Below are 18,851 nucleotides of genomic sequence, written 5' to 3'. Positions count from 1 at the left end.
TTTAGAACAGTCCCTGCACCAAATGTCATTTTTAAAGGAAAAAAATCTCATTTAAAACTGCTTGCGGGTTTAATGTAATGTCGGGTCCTGGCAATATGCATGAAAATCAGTGAGACAAACGGCATGGGTACCCCCCAGTCCATTACCAGGCCCTTTGGGTCTTGTATGGATATTAAGGGGAACCCCGCACCCAAATTAAAATAAGGAAAGGTGTGGGGCCACCAGGCCCTATATACACTGAACAGCAGTATACAGGCGGTGCAAACAAGACAGGGACTGTAGGTTTGTTGTTAAGTAGAATCTCTTTGTAATTTTGAACGGGTACATTTTTAACGTGTTTAGCTCCAGCCAAAAAATCTTTTTTAAGCTTTTTGGAAAACATAGGGAAGGGTTATCACCCCTGTGACATTTGTTTTGCTGTCTTTCCTCCTCTTCAGAAGATTTCACCTCACTTTTTGTCCCAATGAAAAATGTTTTTTGAAAATTTGGGTTTTTTTGTGGAACAAGGATTGGAAAGCATCAGTGGAAAGGAGAAATGTTTTTCCCATATTAACTCTTACAGGAGAGAATTTCCCTTCCTAGGGGTAGATTTCATCTCACTTCCTGTTGTCTCCTTCCGTTTGCAAGTAGGAGTCGTTTGTAAGTTAGATGTTTGAAAGTAGGGTCCTGCCCTATATACTCAGCAGAAATTTGGGCCTTAGGTGTTGCTGTGGCCACAACACTGTAAGCCCTCACAGGGCCCTGCTGTGAAATATTAGATCAAGAATTGTAATTACATGCCCCTGTTGAACAGGAGCTGAAAAATTAGGCCTTAGGCACTGGTGCTGGTGCCACAACATTGCAACCCCTCACAGACACTCTAGTTGGAACGCAGGAACGAGCCCTGCTGCAAAGTATTGCATCAAAAATTGTAATTACACGCCCCTGTTAAACAAGGGCAGAAAAATTGGGCCTTAGGCACTGGTGCTGGTGCCACAACACTGCAACCCCTCACAGACACTCTAGTTGGAATGCAGGAACGAGCCCTGCTGCAAAGTATTACATGAAAAATTGTAATTACACGCCCCTGTTAAACAGGGGCTGAAAAATTGTGCCTTAGGCACTGGTGGTGGCGCCCAGAACCAAAAATGTTCTTACAAGCTATCAGCGTGATGATTGAGGAGGAAGAGGATAATTACTCAGGGATAGTCACTCAGCATCAGCATAGGCAGTCTTTGAAGGGATCTGAGATTTCAAAAAAAATTATTCGGTTACATCAGCATCAGGTGCTTGGTAGCTGGTGGTGATCCAAGACTGATTCATTTTTATGAAGGTCAGTCGATCGACCGAGTCGGTGGACAGGCGCACCCTGTGATCGGTTACAAAGCCTCCAGCAGCACTGAATGTGCATTCCAAAAGAACGCTGGATGCAGGACAGGCCAGTAGCTCAATTGCATACTGTGCAACTCTGGCCAGTGATCCATCCTCAAGACCCAGTAACCCAGAGGATTTTCGGTGGGAAAGGTGTCCAAGTCAGATCTTGCCCCTAGGTATTCCTGCACCATGTAAAACAGACGCTGGCGATGGTTGCTGGAACCGATCATACCTTGGGGCTGCGGACCAAAAAAATTGTCTGAACGCATCGGTCAGACGCCCACCTTCTCCACCGCTCTTTCTTTGACTGACCGAAGCCTCAGCAACACGTTGTCCAGAAACAGGAGTTTGTAACCTCCCAGTCTCTGGGAACGCGTTGCACAGACCTTTCTGCAAGGCCTCCCGAAGATGTTTCATCCTCTGCTCCCTCTGCGATGGCAAGATAAGGTCCGCAACCTTACCCTTGTAATGTGGATCAAGGAGGGTTGCCAGCCAGTATTGGTCCTTCTCCTTGATACCACGAATACGAGGATCCTTACGCAGGCTTTGCAGGGTCAGGGAGGCCTGCAGCGTAGGTTTGCTGAGGCATTCGGTCCGGAGTCCTCTGGGTCACTAAGGACGACATGGTCCGCAGCCACCTCCTCCCAGCCACGTACAAGTCCATGTGTTTCTTGGGACTGATCCCTTAAAGACTGCTGCTGATGCTGAGTGCCAGGCTCCACCTCCATACTGACACAATCTTCCTCCTCCTCCTCCTCCTCCTCCTCCTCGTCCTCTTCCTGTGTGATCGGCGGGCACGCAGGAACACTGTCTGGATAAAGGGGGCCTTGAGAGCTAAGGAAGTCCTCCTCTTCCTGCCTCTGTTCTGCCTCAAGTGCCCTGGTTATTATTCCACGCAGCGTGTGCTCCAACAGGTAGACAAGGGGGACAGTGTCACTGATGCATGCACTGTCACTGCTCACCATCCTCGTGGCCTCCTCAAATGGTGACAGGACAGTGCATGCATTCCTGATCATGGCCCACTGGCGTGGGGAAAAAAAAACAAGCTCCCCTGACCCTGTCCTGGTGCCATAGTCGCACAGGTACTCATTGATGGCCCTCTGCTGCATGTGCAGCCGCTGCAGCATGGCCAACGTTGAGTTCCACCTGGTGGGCATGTCACAGATTAGGCGGTTCTTGGGCAGGTTAAACTCCTTTTGGAGGTCCGTCAGCCGAGCACTGGCATTATATGACCGTCGGAAATGCACACAGACTTTCCTGGCCTGCCTCAGGACATCCTGTAAGCCCGGGTACCTGCCCAAGAACCGCTGCACCACCAAGTTAAGGACGTGAGCCAAACAGGGCACATGGGTCATTTGTCCCTGTCGGAGGGCAGAGAGGAGGTTGGTGCCATTGTCGCAAACCACCATTCCTGCCTTAAGTTGGCGTGGCGTCAACCACCTCTGAACCTGCCCCTGCAGAGCTGACAGAACCTCTGCCCCAGTGTGGCTCCTGTCCCCCAAGCACACCAGCTCAAGCACCGCATGGCATCTTTTGGCCTGCGTACTTGCGTAGCCCCTTGAACGACTACGGAGCACCGCTAGTTCCGAGGAAGAGGCCATGGAGGAAGAAGAAGAGGAGGGGGTGGAGGAGAGAGGTGTGTCACAATCATTAGCATTTTGGAGGCGTGGTGGCGGAACAACCTCCAACACTACTGCACCTTGTCCTGCATCCTTCCCAGCTGCCAGCAGAGTCACCCAATGCGCCATGAAACTTAGGTAACGTCCCTGTCCATGCCTGCTGGACCATGAGTCAGCGGTAATATGCACCTTACCGCTGACCGCCCTGTCCAGCGAGGCATGGACATTGCCTTCCACATGCCGGTAGAGAGCCGGTATCGCCTTCCGTGAGAAAAAGTGGCGTTTGGGTACCTGCCACTGAGGAACCGCACATTCCACAAACTCACGGAAGGGGGCAGAGTCTACCAACTGAAAAGGCAGCAGTTGAAGTGCTAGCAATTTTGCCAAGCTAGCATTCAACCGCTGGGCATGTGGATGGCTGGGAGCAAACTTCTTTCGGTGGTGCAGCAGCTGGGGCAGGGAAATTTGCCTGGTACAATCTGACGTCGGTGTACCAAAAGCAGATTGCCCACAAGTACTTGGCTGTGACACACCTAATTCTACACCTTCATTCCTCTCAGTGCAGGTCTCAGAGAGGACTGAAGGTCTAGTGGGGTTGGAAATCTCAGCTGATGAGGAGCAAGGAGAGGTCCTCTTTGTTCTTTGGTGTGGGTCTTTTAGATACGCTTGCCAACGAACTGCATGGCAGGTCAAAATATGTCTGGTCAAGCATGTGGTACCCAAGCGGGAGATGTTTTGGCCACGTGAGATACGCTTGAGACATATGTTGCAGATAGCAGCGGTGCGATCTGATGCACTAGTCTCAAAAAAGGCCCACACCAAAGAACTTTTTGAATAACGCGCAGAGACTGCAGCGCCCTGCACATGTGGAGCTTTGGGGTATGATGCAGTCAATGTGCTGCCCTTAGGCTGGCCCCTGGAGGGCATTCTGCCTCGTTGGTGATGTGCCGCCTCCTCCTCCTCCTCCTCCTCTCTCCTATCAGGCACCCACGTTGAGTCAGTGACCTCATCATCCCCTCCCTCCTCATCACTGGAGCAAACCTGGCAGTATGCTGCAGCAGGGGGAGCATGACTGCCAGATTGCTGTCCTTCTTGGGCACCCCCTCTGTCCGTACTCATGCCTTCATCGAGCTCAGTATCATCATCAGAGCCTTCCAAACTCTGGGCATCCTCCTGGAGCATGTACCCAACACTGTGGTCAAACAGTTCGAGGGACTCCTCAGGAGGACATGGTGGGGCTAGGGAAGGAGTCACTGATGACATTGAGCCGAGGGAAGAGGCCGCTGCTTTGCCAGACAAAGTACCCTGGGCATGGGTGAGAGAGGATGAGGAGGATGAGGACGGCTTGGTCATCCACTCGACCAAGTCTTCCGCATGTTGCGGCTCAACACGGCCAGCTGCCGAAAAAAAGGCCAAGCGTGTCCCATGGCCACGTGCTGATGAGGATGCACCGTCTCCACGACCAGCACTAGACACAGAGCCTGCTTGCCCTCTCTTATTGGCTTGTGACTGTCTGCCTCTCCTTCTTGGCCTTCCAGACATACTAATGGCCTGTAGCTGCACTAAGCTGGGATATATATATATATATATATATATATATATATATATATATATATATACTGATACTGCAGCTAGCAAAATCAACTGCCTGCCTGTAGTATGAGAACACCACCAACCTTCTACAGGTAGCTTTAGCTGAACACTGTGAGGTGGATGCACCCCACTAACTTGTAGGTTTAGCTGAACACTGTGAGCAGGACGCACTGCACTAACTGTAAATAGTCTAGCTGCCTGACTGTGGTACTAATAGGATCAAAAGAACACCAGCAATTTTCTTCAGGTAGCTGTATTTACTGTAACAAGACAAGCCTGCCTGTCAGTAAGAAGATAACAGAAACGAATCTACCTGAACACTGAGCAGGACGCACAACCACTAGCTTGTAGGTTTAGCTGAACACTGTGAGGTGGACGCACCCCACTAACTTGTAGGTTTAGCTGAACACTGTGAGCAGGACGCACCCCACTAACTTGTAGGTTTAGCAGAACACTGTGAGCAGGACGCACTGCACTAACTGTAAATAGTTTAGCTGCCTGACTGTGGTACTAATAGGATCAAAAGAACACCAGCAATTTTCTTCAGGTAGCTTTATATACTGTAACAAGACAAGCCTGCCTGTCAGTAGGAAGATAACAGGAACGGATCTAGCTGAACACTGTGAGCAGGACGCACTGCACTAACTGTAAATAGTCTAGCTGCCTGACTGTGGTACTAATAGGATCAAAAGAACACCAGTAATTTTCTTCAGGTAGCTGTAAATACTGTAACAAGACAAGCCTGCCTGTCAGTAGGAAGATAACAGGAACGGATCTAGCTGAACACTGTGAGCAGGACGCACTGCACTAAATGTAAATAGTCTAGAAGATAACAGGAACGGATCTAGCTAAACTGAATACAGTGTATATATATATATGCAACACCTGGGATGCATATATATACACAATACACTTTAAGTGCAGCTAACTCGGGTTTTCACCGAGTAAACTGAAAATACAGTTTCCTCCAAATGACCTAAACCCCCCTCCCTCAACCAACCCTGGGTCAGAAAAAGTCTTTCTGACACTGTGATAGAGTGTTGTACTATCTATCTATCTATATATATATATATATATACACACAGAACCTAGGTCCTGAGGGATACTTAGTTAATGGAGGTGCAAAACGATGCATGAAGCATTGCCGTCCATTGCTCCTCCTTGGAAATTGACCAGCCCCAAGGAAATCCCAAAGTTCCCACAATGCACACATACACTAATATCCAAGCTGCTACCACCTACAAATGACAGGCTTGTGGGAGACCTTAATCTTGACACTCAAAATTTGAGATAAGGGTTCAAGTTTATAGCAATGCTGGTTTTGCTCCAAACTCTAGCTGCTTGCGTTTCAGTTAACAGGTCAACTAAATGACTTGTTCACCCACCCACTGCAGTGAACCTCCTGATTCACAAGGAAAGTGTTCATTAGAAGCAGTATTACTACTGCCACTAATGAGTGACAGCTTCCCATTGAGGTCTGTGGTTGCCAGGACACTGTGGCTATCAGGGGTTAAGCAACCAATGGAGCATCCCTGCCCCCATTCATCTGAATGTAGATAGTTGGACTGGGGATGTTAGCAGATGTCATTGACCAAATATCACCACGTGGTCATATTTGCTCAGTGATGTCAGCAAGCATCCTCGACGTCAATGTTTCCATTCAGCTGAATAGGGATGCATCATTGGTTGCTGGGACAGTGGCGTCTCCAGCTTTCATATATAGGGGGGGCACATGGGGGGACAGGGACAAAAATAGGGGGGCAATATAAAATGTAAAGATAGATAGATAGATAGATAGATAGATAGATAGATAGATAGATAGATAGATAGATAGATAGATCTATATATATCTATCCTGGGGCCCTTTACCCCTTTACTACGACCCCACAATGGCCCTTTCACATGTTCTGCAGTGAGCTCCCTTCCTACTGTATTGGGGTCCCCCAGGGTGGCAGAAAACAAGAGATATATGTCACCAGCATACCAAGAAAATATAAGGGTCCAAAGCAGTGGGAGAACTATCAGGGTTGCATAGGTTGTCTTGCCACCCGGCCCTGGTGTTCTGTCACTGTGGGGTTTCCCAGCCTCCTCTTGCTGTCGTGCCCCTGCTATTGACAGCGCTGGTCTGGCATCTCTTGGAATTTACAGGCTGGTTCTCCTGTCCTAAGGACGGGAGAAATCAGTCTGTTTTTTCAGTAACTGAGAGTCCTGGTGGAGTCCTTCCTGCAACTCGCTCTTCTCCCTGCCAATGAGGATGCAGGGGAAGGAGCAGATCGGGCGGCTGTGGTTATGTGAGCGCTCACATTATGCAGTTCCAGCAAGCAGAGAGAGGAGGGAGGAATCACCTGCAGGAGCTGACTGGGGACGTTCTCCCTCTCAATAGAGACTGTGTTACCCCAGCGGTGGCCCGAGTAAGATGCGGCACATCCAATATGAATACAAACAAAAAGAAATTGCCTTTTTGTAAAAAAAAAAAAAAAAAAAAAATTTTTTTTTTGGGGGCACATGGTGGGGCCCAGCATAATGTTGGGGGGGGGGGTCAGGGCCCCCTCTGGCCCCCCCTAGGGTCGCCATTGTGCTGGGACACTGGGGGTCACCAGCATCCAAGAACAACTATGGTTTCATTGAAGCTTTGCTGTCATTCCCGGTAAGAGGATCAGTGGGAAAAAAATCATTGTGGGACATTTACTTTGTGGGACTTTCTTTTGGACATTATAGGACATTATTTTTTAGACTTCTTGGTTTCGACATTTTGGGATATTATTTTTTTGGACATCAAGGGAGATTATTTTTTGGACATCATAGGACATAATTTTTTTGGACATAGTGGGACATTGTTTTTGGACATTGCAGGATATTAATTTTGAAAATCACAGGACATAAATTTTTTGGACATTGTGGGGCAGTATTTTTTAGACATTGTAAGACAATATATTTTGGACATACAGTAGTAGGACATGTAGTAGACATACAATAGTAGGACATGTAGTAGACATACAGTAGTAGGACATATAGTAGACATACAGTAGTAGGACATGTAGTAGACATACGGTAGTAGGACATGTAGTAGACATACAGTAGTAGGACATGCAGTAGACATACAGTAGTAGGACATGCAGTAGACATACAGTAGTAGGACATGCAGTAGACATACAGTAGTAGGACATGTAGTAGACATACAGTAGTAGGACATGTAGCAGACATACAGTAGTAGGACATGCAGTAGACATACAGTAGTAGGACATGCAGTAGACATACAGTAGTAGGACATATAGTAGACATACAGTAGTAGGACATGTAGTAAACATACGGTAGTAGGACATGTAGTAGACATACAGTAGTAGGACATGCAGTAGACATACAGTAGTAGGACATGTAGTAGACATACGGTAGTAGGACATGTAGTAGACATACAGTAGTAGGACATGTAGCAGACATACAGTAGTAGGGCATGCAGTAGACATATGGTAGTAGGGTATGAACCAGAACCTACGCTCTCATTTGCCTATATCATGATAATGAAATAACATGATGTGATATGTACATATACATAGTTACATAGTTACATAGTTAGTAAGGTTGAATAAAGACACCAGTCCATCCAGTTCAACCTGAGTGAGTGTGGGTCTACAACCCTGACCCTTGTCCCTAACCCTGTACATCGCACACTCACATCAGTCCCTACCCTCAATCCAAGGTCCCCATTCATATACTAGGGCCAATTTTAGACAGAAGCCAATTAACCTACCAGCATGTCTTTGGAGTGTGGGAGGAAACCGGAGTACCCGGAGGAAACCCACGCAGGCACAGGGAGAACATGCAAACTCCAAGCAGGTAGTGTCGTGGTTGGGATTCGAACCAGCAACCCTTTTTACTGCTAGGCGAGAGTGCTAACCACTGCACCACTGTGCCGCCAACTATACAGTTATAGTGTAATATTATTATAAGATAGACATGATATAAATATAGTTATATACAGTTACAGTAGAAGATTATGGATTTGTATGCAGGGAACGAGCACACAGATTATCCGGGATGAATATAAAATGTCTTTACATGAGATAAGAATTCTGGAGGATTATTATACCGGTTGATACACACAGGATTATTCACTATCCTCTCTGTCTGTAGAGATTCCGGCTGCCAAGAATACACAGTACCGGGTGATACTGATCCTGGGGGTCCTCCTAATATTGGTCTTCATTACTTTGGTCACCCTCACAACTTTCCTGTTCATTTCCTGTGAGTATCTCTATTATATTGGGATATTGGGGTTTGGATTTGGCATCTGAACTTTGATTAAGTTCATAAACTTACCCCTTAATCAGAACCTGGGATGTTCAGCTCATCACTAACTATCAGGAAAAAAAATATATAAAAGGCAAATATAAAAAAAAAAATGTAAATCTGTAAATAGCCATAAAAAAAATGTTGAGTGAGAAATTGGCTCTTTTTTGCCCTTTTTAACTTCAAGAGACCGTTGACCTCTCACTCCTGGGTTAAGGCCCATTCTGTTTTTGTCTAATCTTTCGAGATGGTCTTTTCAACCAATTGGAGACCATCCCCTCTATGTCTCTCTACATCCCTATATCTTCCTATTTATATCTCTATCTCACCTACAAGGCGGTAATCCTTGCACCCATCACTTCTTTGAGTTGTGTCTCCAAAAATTTGTCCTTATTTTGCAAAGAACCATTTCTGATTTAAGAAAGGGACAAGGTGGTGCTGAGGCCTAGGACTTCTTTTTTGACTAATGTAGTGCCAAGGTTGCGTTGCCGTCCCTGCCTATGTTTGCTTGATCAGGGCAGGGACCCCCTTATACGGAAGAAAATATATTTTTAAATAAAAGATATAAATCATTTTTTTTTAAATTCATAAATAAATAAAAAATAAGTGTAAAAAGAGTACATACCTACCACAACCAGACAACCTCTAGTTTATAACAGCAACATTCCAGATCCAGACTGTCTCTGGTCATTTGCCTATTGAAGGAACATTTGAGGAAGAGTGAGTTTCTTATGGTCATAGTATTCTACCTGAGAGGATTTCTCCCTCTGTATTCGTTACTGGTTGCCCTTCCCACAGGGGGCAGACTTTTTAATATTTGCCTAGGGCTAAGGTGACTACTACCTTCCTGCGCAGTACCTCTTAGACCTGTCTGACATTTAAAAAAAAAAAAGAAGGATTGCTTAAATTTAATGGCAGCTATGGCAATCAGGACTAAAATGTGATGTTTTGCTGGACACAAGTGTACCGTCTGCAGATCCAAAGTAAAAAAAAAAATAAGACCAAGAAATTGTTTTGCATTGTTTGCACACATTTTAGGCCTGAAGATTGCACAAAACCCCCATACATAATATATTTTCTGAAAGCAGACACCCTAGAGAATAAAATAGCGGTAGTTCCAATTTTTTGTCACATGATATTACTGCAAAGTTCAGTAAAGAAAAAAAACAAAAAAAAACAAAAAAAAAACACACTAAAGTGAATATTAGGGCAAACAAACACAATAAATGTGTGCGCTTACATTCGTACGTGTGTATATGTGGGGGGGGGGGGGGGGGGGCTCAAAATGTTTTGGAGGGATTTCATGTGCTTTGCTTTAACCTTATTTTTTCTGCCTAACTTTTATATTCTTGTCAACACATAGGGGACAAAAAGTGCCCTATGTGATGATTTTTAGGTGACAGATTCTCTTCAATCTTTTAGACCCCCACGTGTCTCCTCTGGGTTCCACTGAATTATGATTATTATTATACAGGATTTATGTAGCACATTACAGTATAAAAAGGAGACAATACAGTTAAAATACATTAAAATACAAGAGGGTTGCTCAGAAGAGCTTACAATCTAGTAGGGTTGGGCAAGTGATACAAAAGGTTGTAAGACCTCTTTCACACTGAGGCAGTTTTTAGTCATTTTAGCGCTAGAAATAGCCTCTAAAAAAAAACTGCCTCCCATTCAGTGCAATGGGTGCTTGGCACAGAGTGGTGTGTTCATTCAGGATGGTGAGCCCCCCCCTACCATCTTGAAATAACCTGACTGTGTGCCCTTGGCACTTGCTGGTGGGAGAGGAGGGAAAACTGCAGCACTGTGGGGTTAAGGGGCACACAGAGGTCAGAGACAGCAAGAGGAAGGGGGCCCAGATACTAGAACTGATCCCCCTAAGACAGACGGGAATGCAGCGATCCCCACCTCCCCGGGAGATGGACAGGAATGCGACAACCCCCCCCCCCCCCGGGAGATGGACAGGAATACAGCGACCCCCCCACAGAAGACAGATGGGAATGCAGCGATTCCCCCCGGGAGATGGATGGGAATGGGGCGAGCCCTCTGATCCCCACCCCACGGGAGAGAGATTGGAATGCAGCAATCCCCCCACACCATGGGAGATGGACAGTAATGCGGCGGCCATCAGAGGCCTTCTTACCTTAGGAAGGAGGCAGATCAGGCAGACATGGATCCGGGCTCCAGCTCCTTGCTCCGGGGCCATTGCTTCTCCTTTGGGCCAAACAGGAAATTAGTCCTGACTGGTCAGGGTTTCTAAGACTCCCTGGCCAATCGAGTCTCAGGAACTGTTTCCTGATTGGTTGGGAGGAGAATCAGGAAGACAATAGTGAATATTAATTTGCTATTGTCACACAAGCCAATTAGAGCCTCCGGCTTAAAACCCTATTGAAATCCATGAGTATGGAACCCCGCATGTAGATTAGGGGGGCCAGACGCATGGATGAGGGGGGGGGGTGGCGCCCATGTGCCCCTATGGACGGGCCGCCACTGCCTGGCAGCGATATTGAAGAACCCCAAAGATATAAAGTGTAAGTCTCCATGAAAAAATTTCTAAGTTATCGTAATATACAGCAGCAGTATATGCTTTTGAGTTCCAGTTTATGACTTTGACTAACTATTGGCAGACATTTGTGAACACATCCAAGAACTACACAGGCACCAGAAATGTAATTACTGTGTCATCTCTGAGCTGGAATCTTGGTTAGTCCAAGACATAGATGGTGATCCTGGATGATGTCTGAACGAAGATGCTCTGTCCTTCTGAAGCTGATGATGGCCTTATCAGGGGAAGTATTGTCTTATCTGTGAGAGGTCATAAATACCCGGAGGGGTTACACTGACAAATTAGTAGAATGGTGCACCTACCATGAGAATATATGACAGGTCAGCTTCATAATTCCAAAAAGATTAAATGTGGTTCAATAGGGCCTTATAATGACCACTGTGAAGATCGACAACACCCAGACCACATCTGTGCAATCTAAGGACCATATCTTTATTTTTTTCTAAACTGTATTTGCTGATGTGAGTTCTGCAACATTGAAGAACCTTATCTGACATTATTTTCTATTTCCTCTTCAGATAAAAGTATCAGTGAGGAAATATCACAGATGAGGAATGGTGAGTGTATAATGGTCTCAATGGTCATGTCACAATGCATTTCATGGGTTCCATATATTCCACTTCCTCGGGATCTGTGAAACACTTGGCGGGGTTTTAGGGATTATCCCTTTAACATAAAAAAGGATACCCTTCTATTAGCCCTCTTCTATTGTCCCACAATAGTGGGTGATCCTTAGGGAGGACAGAGGCTATATAGCTGCATATCACAACCTTTCCCCATCCAATAAACCATCTTGTAGTATATGTGTTACCTGGGTAAGGCAAGGGCACGACATAAGGGTTGAGATCAACCCTGCTACTGTCATCTATGATCTTGAAGTCATCTAATGTGCCTACAACAAAGGAGGTATTTATGCTAGGGTGGGAAAGCCAACGTTATACTGATAAACAAGTGATTTTTTATTGCCTATACATTGTGGATTCTGTAAATAGGCCAGGTGTGGCTCTCATGCGCTGTACTTTTACATTTTTTGTGAATACATTTGTATCATTTTATTAGCGGTTAACTGTATATTATCAGGCACCTATGAAGTTTTGTTTAATGTTTGGTGGGTATATTGGAGTGTGTTATCTGAGACGAGCCACCATTGTTATCATTACAGATTCTCTTTCCAGTGATGTTCAGAGCATTCGGAGAGCTGTGAGGAACTTGGAAAAAGTCCAGACATCAAGCAGTAAGCTTATCTTATTCCAATCACTGGAACACGTACTCATCAAACCACCTTTCACCACAGTGAGCAAACAGGATGTAGATATCACAAAGCCTCTCTCTGTCTGTTTGTAGAACGATGTATCCAGATATCAAACAAATTAGGTGAAAAAAACTGACATTACAGGTCCATGACATGATGGGTCCTCTTCTGTCCTCTGCAGTGTGTGGATTCTGACCTCATGGGTCCTCTTCTGTCCTCAGCAGTGGGTGGGTCCTGACATCATGGGTCTGTGATATGATAGGGTCCTCTTCTGTCCTCAGCAGTGGGTTGATCCTGATGTGATGGGTCTGACATGATGGATCCTCTTCTGCCCTCAAAAGTAGGTGGTGCCTGACCTTGTGGGTTCTCTTCTGTCATCAGCAGTGGGTGGGTCCTGACCTCATGGGTCCTCTTTTGTCCTCAGGAGATAGTGGGATCTGACGTTATGGGTCCATGACATGATGGGTCCTCTTCTGTCCTCAGCAGTGGGTGGGTCCTGACCTCGTGGGTTCTCTTCTATCTTTAGCAGTGTTGGGTCCTAACCTCCTTGGTTCTCTTCTGTCCTCAGCAGTGTGGTGGTAGGAGGGGGTAATCCTTATATGATGGGTCTGCAACATGATGGGTTCTCTTCTGTCCTCAGCAGTAGGTGGGTCCTGACATCACAGATCCATGACATGATGGATCCTCTTCTATCCTCAGCAGTGGGTGGGTATTGACCTCATGGGTCCTCTTTTGTTCTCAGTAGATGGTGGGACCTGATGCTATGGGTCCATGACATGATGGGTCCTCTTCTGTCCTTAGCAGTGGGTGGGTCCTGACCTTGTGGGTTCTCTTCTATCTTCAGAAGTGGGTGGGTCCTGACCTCATTGGTCCTCTTCTGTCCTCAGCAGTGGGGTGGGGGGGGGGTCCCTATATAATGGGTCTGCGACATGATGGGTTCTCTTCTGTCCCTACCAGTGGGTGGTTCCTGACCTCATGGGTTATCTTCTGTCCTCAGCAGTAGGTGGGTCCTGATGTCACAGACCCATGACATGATGGATCCTCTTCTATCCTCAGGTGGTTGGGTCCTGACATCATGATTCCTATTCTGTCCTCAGCAGTGGGTGGATTCATTACATGGTGGGTCCTCTTCTCTCCTTAGCAGTGGCTGGGCCCTGACCTCATGGGCTCTCTTGTCCTTAGCAGTGGGTGAGTCCTAACCTCATGGGTTCTCTTCTGTCCTCAGCAGAGAGTAGGTTCTGATGTTCTAGTTCCTCTTTTGTCCTCAGCAGAGAGTGGGTTTCAACCTCATGGTTCCTCTTCATTCCTCAGCAGTGGGTAGGTCCTGACCTTATGGTTCCTCATGGTTTCTCTTCTGTCTTCAGCACTGGGTGAATCTTGAATGCTGCAGAGAGCAGACCTTATAATGACAAGGTGTTGCTCTCAGCAGCATGCTCCTGTGAACCCATGAATGGCATACTCATGGGGGGTAGGTCTTTTGACACCCTGAGTATACAGGAAGTTGGTTTAGCCACACTGGACATCATTCAATCTGGAAAACTGTCGAACTATAATTACTGCAAGGGACATATCCAGAGATGCTTTTTATTTTATTTTATTTTTGGTATTAAACTAGAGTTGGGCTTGAAAGCAGACCTTTTATCAAATAGGATTTCTACTGCCTGGTCCACCATGTTCCATGGTGATCATAAATGTGTAGGATCAAAGTTCAGACTGGTGGATTGTTCTCTTTAGCAGAAACAATGTGAACCCAAAAGAGATGGGCAAGGTAGTGGGTGTGTCTTAAATGAATGTATGTAGAGTAAGGGAGGTCTATAACGATAAACCTGATTATACTAATTGATGTTGGTTTTCCGCTCTTTCTCGGATTCCGACGTGAAGTATAATTTAACATATGAAGTCATGGGTAATTATGTACTGCTCAATGTACTGTATATTAGAATGGATAGATAGATACAATGTATTATTATTATTATACAGGATTTATATAGAAAAATCACAAGCCTTGATATAACCAGTAAGGATGAGCTGAACACCCTCCGGTTCGGTTCGCACCAGAACTTGCGAACATGCAAAAAATTCAGACAAACACACGAACACCGTTAAAGTCTATGGGACACGCATGTGAAAAATCAAAAGTGCTCATTCTAAAGGCTTATATGCAAGTTATTGCCATAAAAAGTGTTTGGGGACCTGGGTCCTGCCCCAGGGGACATGGATTAATGCAAAAAAAAGTTTCAAAAACTGCCTTTTTTTCAGGAGCAGTGATTTTTTTAATGCTTAAAGTGAAACAATAAAAATGGGGGTGTCTATAGTATGCCTATAAAGTGTCGCAGTTTTCCTGTTTTTAGAAAAGTACCACAGCAAAATGTCATTTCTAAAGGAAAAAAAAGTAATTTAAAACTGATCGCGGCTGTAATGTATTGTCGGGTCTCAGCAATATAGGTAAAACCCATTGAAAAGTCCAAAGCACCCTCCCCATGTTGAGGGCATGTGGCCTGGTATGGTTCAGGAGGGGGGGCGCTCTCTCATCCCCCCCTCTTTTCCTGCGGCCTGACAGGTTGCGTGCTCAGATAAGGGTCTGGTATGGATTTTGGGGGGGACCCCTACGCCATTTTTTCTTAATTTTGGTGCAGGGTTTCCCTTAAAATCCATACCAGAACTGAAGGGTCTGGTATGGATTTTAGGTGGACCCCTATGCCATTAAAAAAAAAAAAAATAGGCCCAAGGTTCCCCTTAATATCCATACCAGAACTGAAGGGCCTGGTATGGATTTTGGTAGGACCCCCACGCAATTTTTTTTTAAATTTTGGTTTGGGGTTCCCCTTTATATTCATACCAGACCCAACGGGCCTGGTACAGGACCGGGGGGGGACCCATGCCATTTTTTTAATGAGTTTTTTCTATATTGCCGAGACCCACCAATACATTACAGCCGCGATCAGTTTTAAATGACAATTTTTCCTTTAAAAATGTCATTTTGCTGTGGTATTGTTCTAAACACAGGAAAAATGTGTCACTTTACAGGCATACTATAGACACCCCCCAGGCACAATATTTAAAGGAATATTTCATTTTTATTGTTTCACTTTAAGCATTAAAAAAATCACTGCTCCCGAAAAAACGTCCGTTTTTAAAACTTTTTTTGCATTGATCCATGTCCCCTGGGGCAGGACCCAGGTCCCCAAACACTTTTGTTGACAATAACTTGCATATAAGCCTTTAAATGAGCACTTTTGGTTTTTCCTGTTCGTGTCCCATAGACTTTAACGATGTTCCGCGGCTTTTGAATTTGCTGTGAACACCGCATAATGTTCGCTGTTCTGCGAACATACGAACACCCAACTTGCGTTCAACTCGAACATCGGGTTCCCTAATAATCAGAGAGATGTCATCCAAATGGCAGGTAGGTTAGGGATACAGATCGTGTCTGACTATCTGTGGAGTGATCTGCATCCCTAACCTACCTGCCATTTGGATGACACTTCTCTGATTATATAAAGGCTTGTGATTTTTCTATTGCTGGTGAGTTTGAACCCCTAGGGGAGAGTGACCCACATGGTGAAGATCTTGGTGTACGGGGCACGCTTGTTTATTATCAGCTGGGATCACCATCTACTCTCTAAACTTTAACCACCTTATGCCATTCAAATGTTTCTCATATGTTTTAACATATGAATGCCGGTCAAGATATGGATTGACAGGAGTGCTGCTGTAGTATTGGAGGGTGGATTTTTCAATGCTTCTGGACTAGATACTATTAGTTTATTATGTTTTATATGTTATTTTAGTGGCTGCTTTTTTATGTTAGCGATCATTTTGATTGATTTTTGGTTATTTGCCGGTTTTAACTCAATAGTAACAGAGCGCTGAGTTGGTGTAAGTAGGTCCATAGATACATTCAGTTTATTACTAGGATTTATATAGCGCCAACAGTTTGCGCAGCGATTTACAATGTTAGGGCAGACAGAACAATTACAATACAATTCAATACAGGAGGAATCAGAGGGCCCTGCTCATTAGAGCTTACAATCTAGGAGGGAGGGTCAAGTGATACAAAAAGGTAATAACTGTGGGGGATGAACAGATGGAGAAAATAAAAGTACAAGTGTTAGGTGTGGGCAGGATAGGCCTCTCTATAGAGGAGGGTTTTCAGGGATTGTCCAAAAGCAAACAGAGTAAGGGCTCTTTCACACGGGGCAGATCAGTCATGATCCGCCCCGTGAACACCCGTTTGCTCAGCGGGGATCGCTCCGCCGATCCCCGCTGAGCAGGAAGATGACAGGTCCATCGCTGCACGCTGTGCAGTGGCGGACCTGTCAGAGCGCCGCTCTCCCCTATGGGGGGATCGGATGATGACGGACCGTAGTGTCCATCGTCACCCGATCCGATCCGAAAACGGATGGAAAAGTAGGTTTTTCCTCCGTTACACTTTTCGGATCGGAGCGGGTCGGATGTCAGCGGACATGTCACCGCTGACATCTGACGCTCCATAGGGATGAATGTATGTCCATTTTTCATCCGAAAACGGAAGGATGAAAAACGGACATACGGATCGTCCATGTGAAAGAGGCCTTAGAGATAATCGGACAGATTGGAGTAGGGAGTTCCATAGGATGGGAGAGGCTCTGGAAAAGTCCTGGAGACAAGCGCATGGGAGGAGGTGACGGGGGAGCTAGAGAGCAGGAGGTCTTGGGAGGAATGAAGAGAACGATTAGGTTGGTATTTTGAGAGGAGGCTAGTGATGTACCTGGGGGCATAGTTGTGGATGGCTTTGTAAGTCGTTGTTAGTGTTTTAATCACTTGCTTACTGGGCACTTAAACCCCCCTCCTGCCAAGACCAATTTTTAGCTTTCAGCGCTGTCGCACTTTGAATGACAATTGCGCGGTCATACAACACTGTAACCAAATGAAATTTTTATCATTTTTTTTCCCACAAATAGAGCTTTCTTTTGGTATTTAATCACAGCTGGGATTTTTATTTTTTGCTAAACAAACGAAAAAAGATGGAAAATTTTGAAAAAAAAAAAAATCATGTTTCATAGTTTGTTATAAAATTTTGCAAACAGGTAGTTTTTCTCCTTAATTGATATGCGCTGATGAGGCGGCACTGGTGTGGTGGGCACTGATAGGATGCACTGATGGGCACGGATAGGCACAGTTAAGGCAGCACTGATAGGCACAGTTAAGGCGGCACTGATGGGGACAGATAAGGCGGTACTGATGGGCACAGATAAGGCGGCACTGATGGCCACTGATGGGCGCTGATGGGTGGCATGGATGGGTGGCACGGATAGGTGGCACGGATAGGTACCACTGATGGGGGGCACTGATGGGCGACACTGATGGGGGGCAGTGATGGGCGGCACTGATAGGTGGCACTGATGTGCACCACTGTTGTGGCACTGATGTGAGCGCTGATGGGTGGCACTGTGGGCGCTGATGGGTGGCACTGTGGGCACTAATGGATGGCACTGTGGGCACTAATGGTTGACGCTGGTGGGCACTGGTAGGCGGCACTGTTCCCTTTTCCTAGGTGTCACTGGCAGGGGGCAGATGATCGCTGTGATCGGGACTGATGTCCCTCTCACGGCCACCGGTGATCGGCTTTTTTTCCTCCTCACGCTGTCAGCGCGAGGAGGAAAAATAGCCGATTAGCGGCTCTGTTTACATCACATGATCAGCTGTCATTGGCTGACAGCTGATCATGTGGTAAGGGGTCGGGACCAACCCCTTACTCTGATCTGTGATCAGGCGAGTCTCAGACTCGCTGATCACCGATCACGCCGCGCGCGCCCTGCAGGGGGCGCGCAGGCCGCTCGTGCACGGGACGACGTCAATAGACGTCGTCCCGGCAATGTAGATCCGCGCTGTTGCCGTCATTTGGCAATAGCGCAGATCTGAAGCTGTTAAATTTAATTTGTTGGGTGAGCGGAAGCCAGTGGAGGGATTGACAGAGGAGTAGCAAACACAGAGTGGTTGGTAGGTTAGATGAGCCTAGTAGCAGCATTCATAATGGACTGAAGGGGGGATAGCCTATGTAAAGGTAAGCCAATGAGAAGGGATTTGCAGTTGTCGAGGCGAGAGATGACCAGGGAGGGAAATAGGAGCTTAGTGGTGTTATTGGTTAGAAAGGAACATATTTTGGAGATGTTGTGAAGGTTGAGACAGCAAGCTTTGG

The 18,851-nt window shown here is 46.0% G+C and overlaps 1 protein-coding gene across 2 annotated transcripts in view; it reads left to right on the top strand.

Moving 5' to 3' along the window:
• LOC141134939 (C-type lectin domain family 10 member A-like) overlaps nt 1-18,851 on the top strand; it is a 60,483-nt gene that overhangs the window by 6,357 nt on the left and 35,275 nt on the right. The window contains exons 3-5 of one of the 2 annotated variants that reach the window (XM_073624372.1): nt 8,697-8,807; nt 11,937-11,975; nt 12,581-12,652. In XM_073624372.1, the coding sequence (XP_073480473.1) occupies nt 8,697-8,807; nt 11,937-11,975; nt 12,581-12,652 (222 nt within the window). The remainder of the gene's footprint in view (nt 1-8,696; nt 8,808-11,936; nt 11,976-12,580; nt 12,653-18,851) is intronic. The other variant, XM_073624373.1, reaches the window with a different exon arrangement.

This window comes from Aquarana catesbeiana, linkage group LG03 (genome assembly GCF_042186555.1).
Source record: "Aquarana catesbeiana isolate 2022-GZ linkage group LG03, ASM4218655v1, whole genome shotgun sequence".
Lineage (NCBI taxonomy): Eukaryota > Metazoa > Chordata > Amphibia > Anura > Ranidae > Aquarana > Aquarana catesbeiana.
The sequence above is the reverse complement of the archived record's forward strand: the minus strand, read 5'-3'. Positions and strand labels throughout refer to the sequence as shown.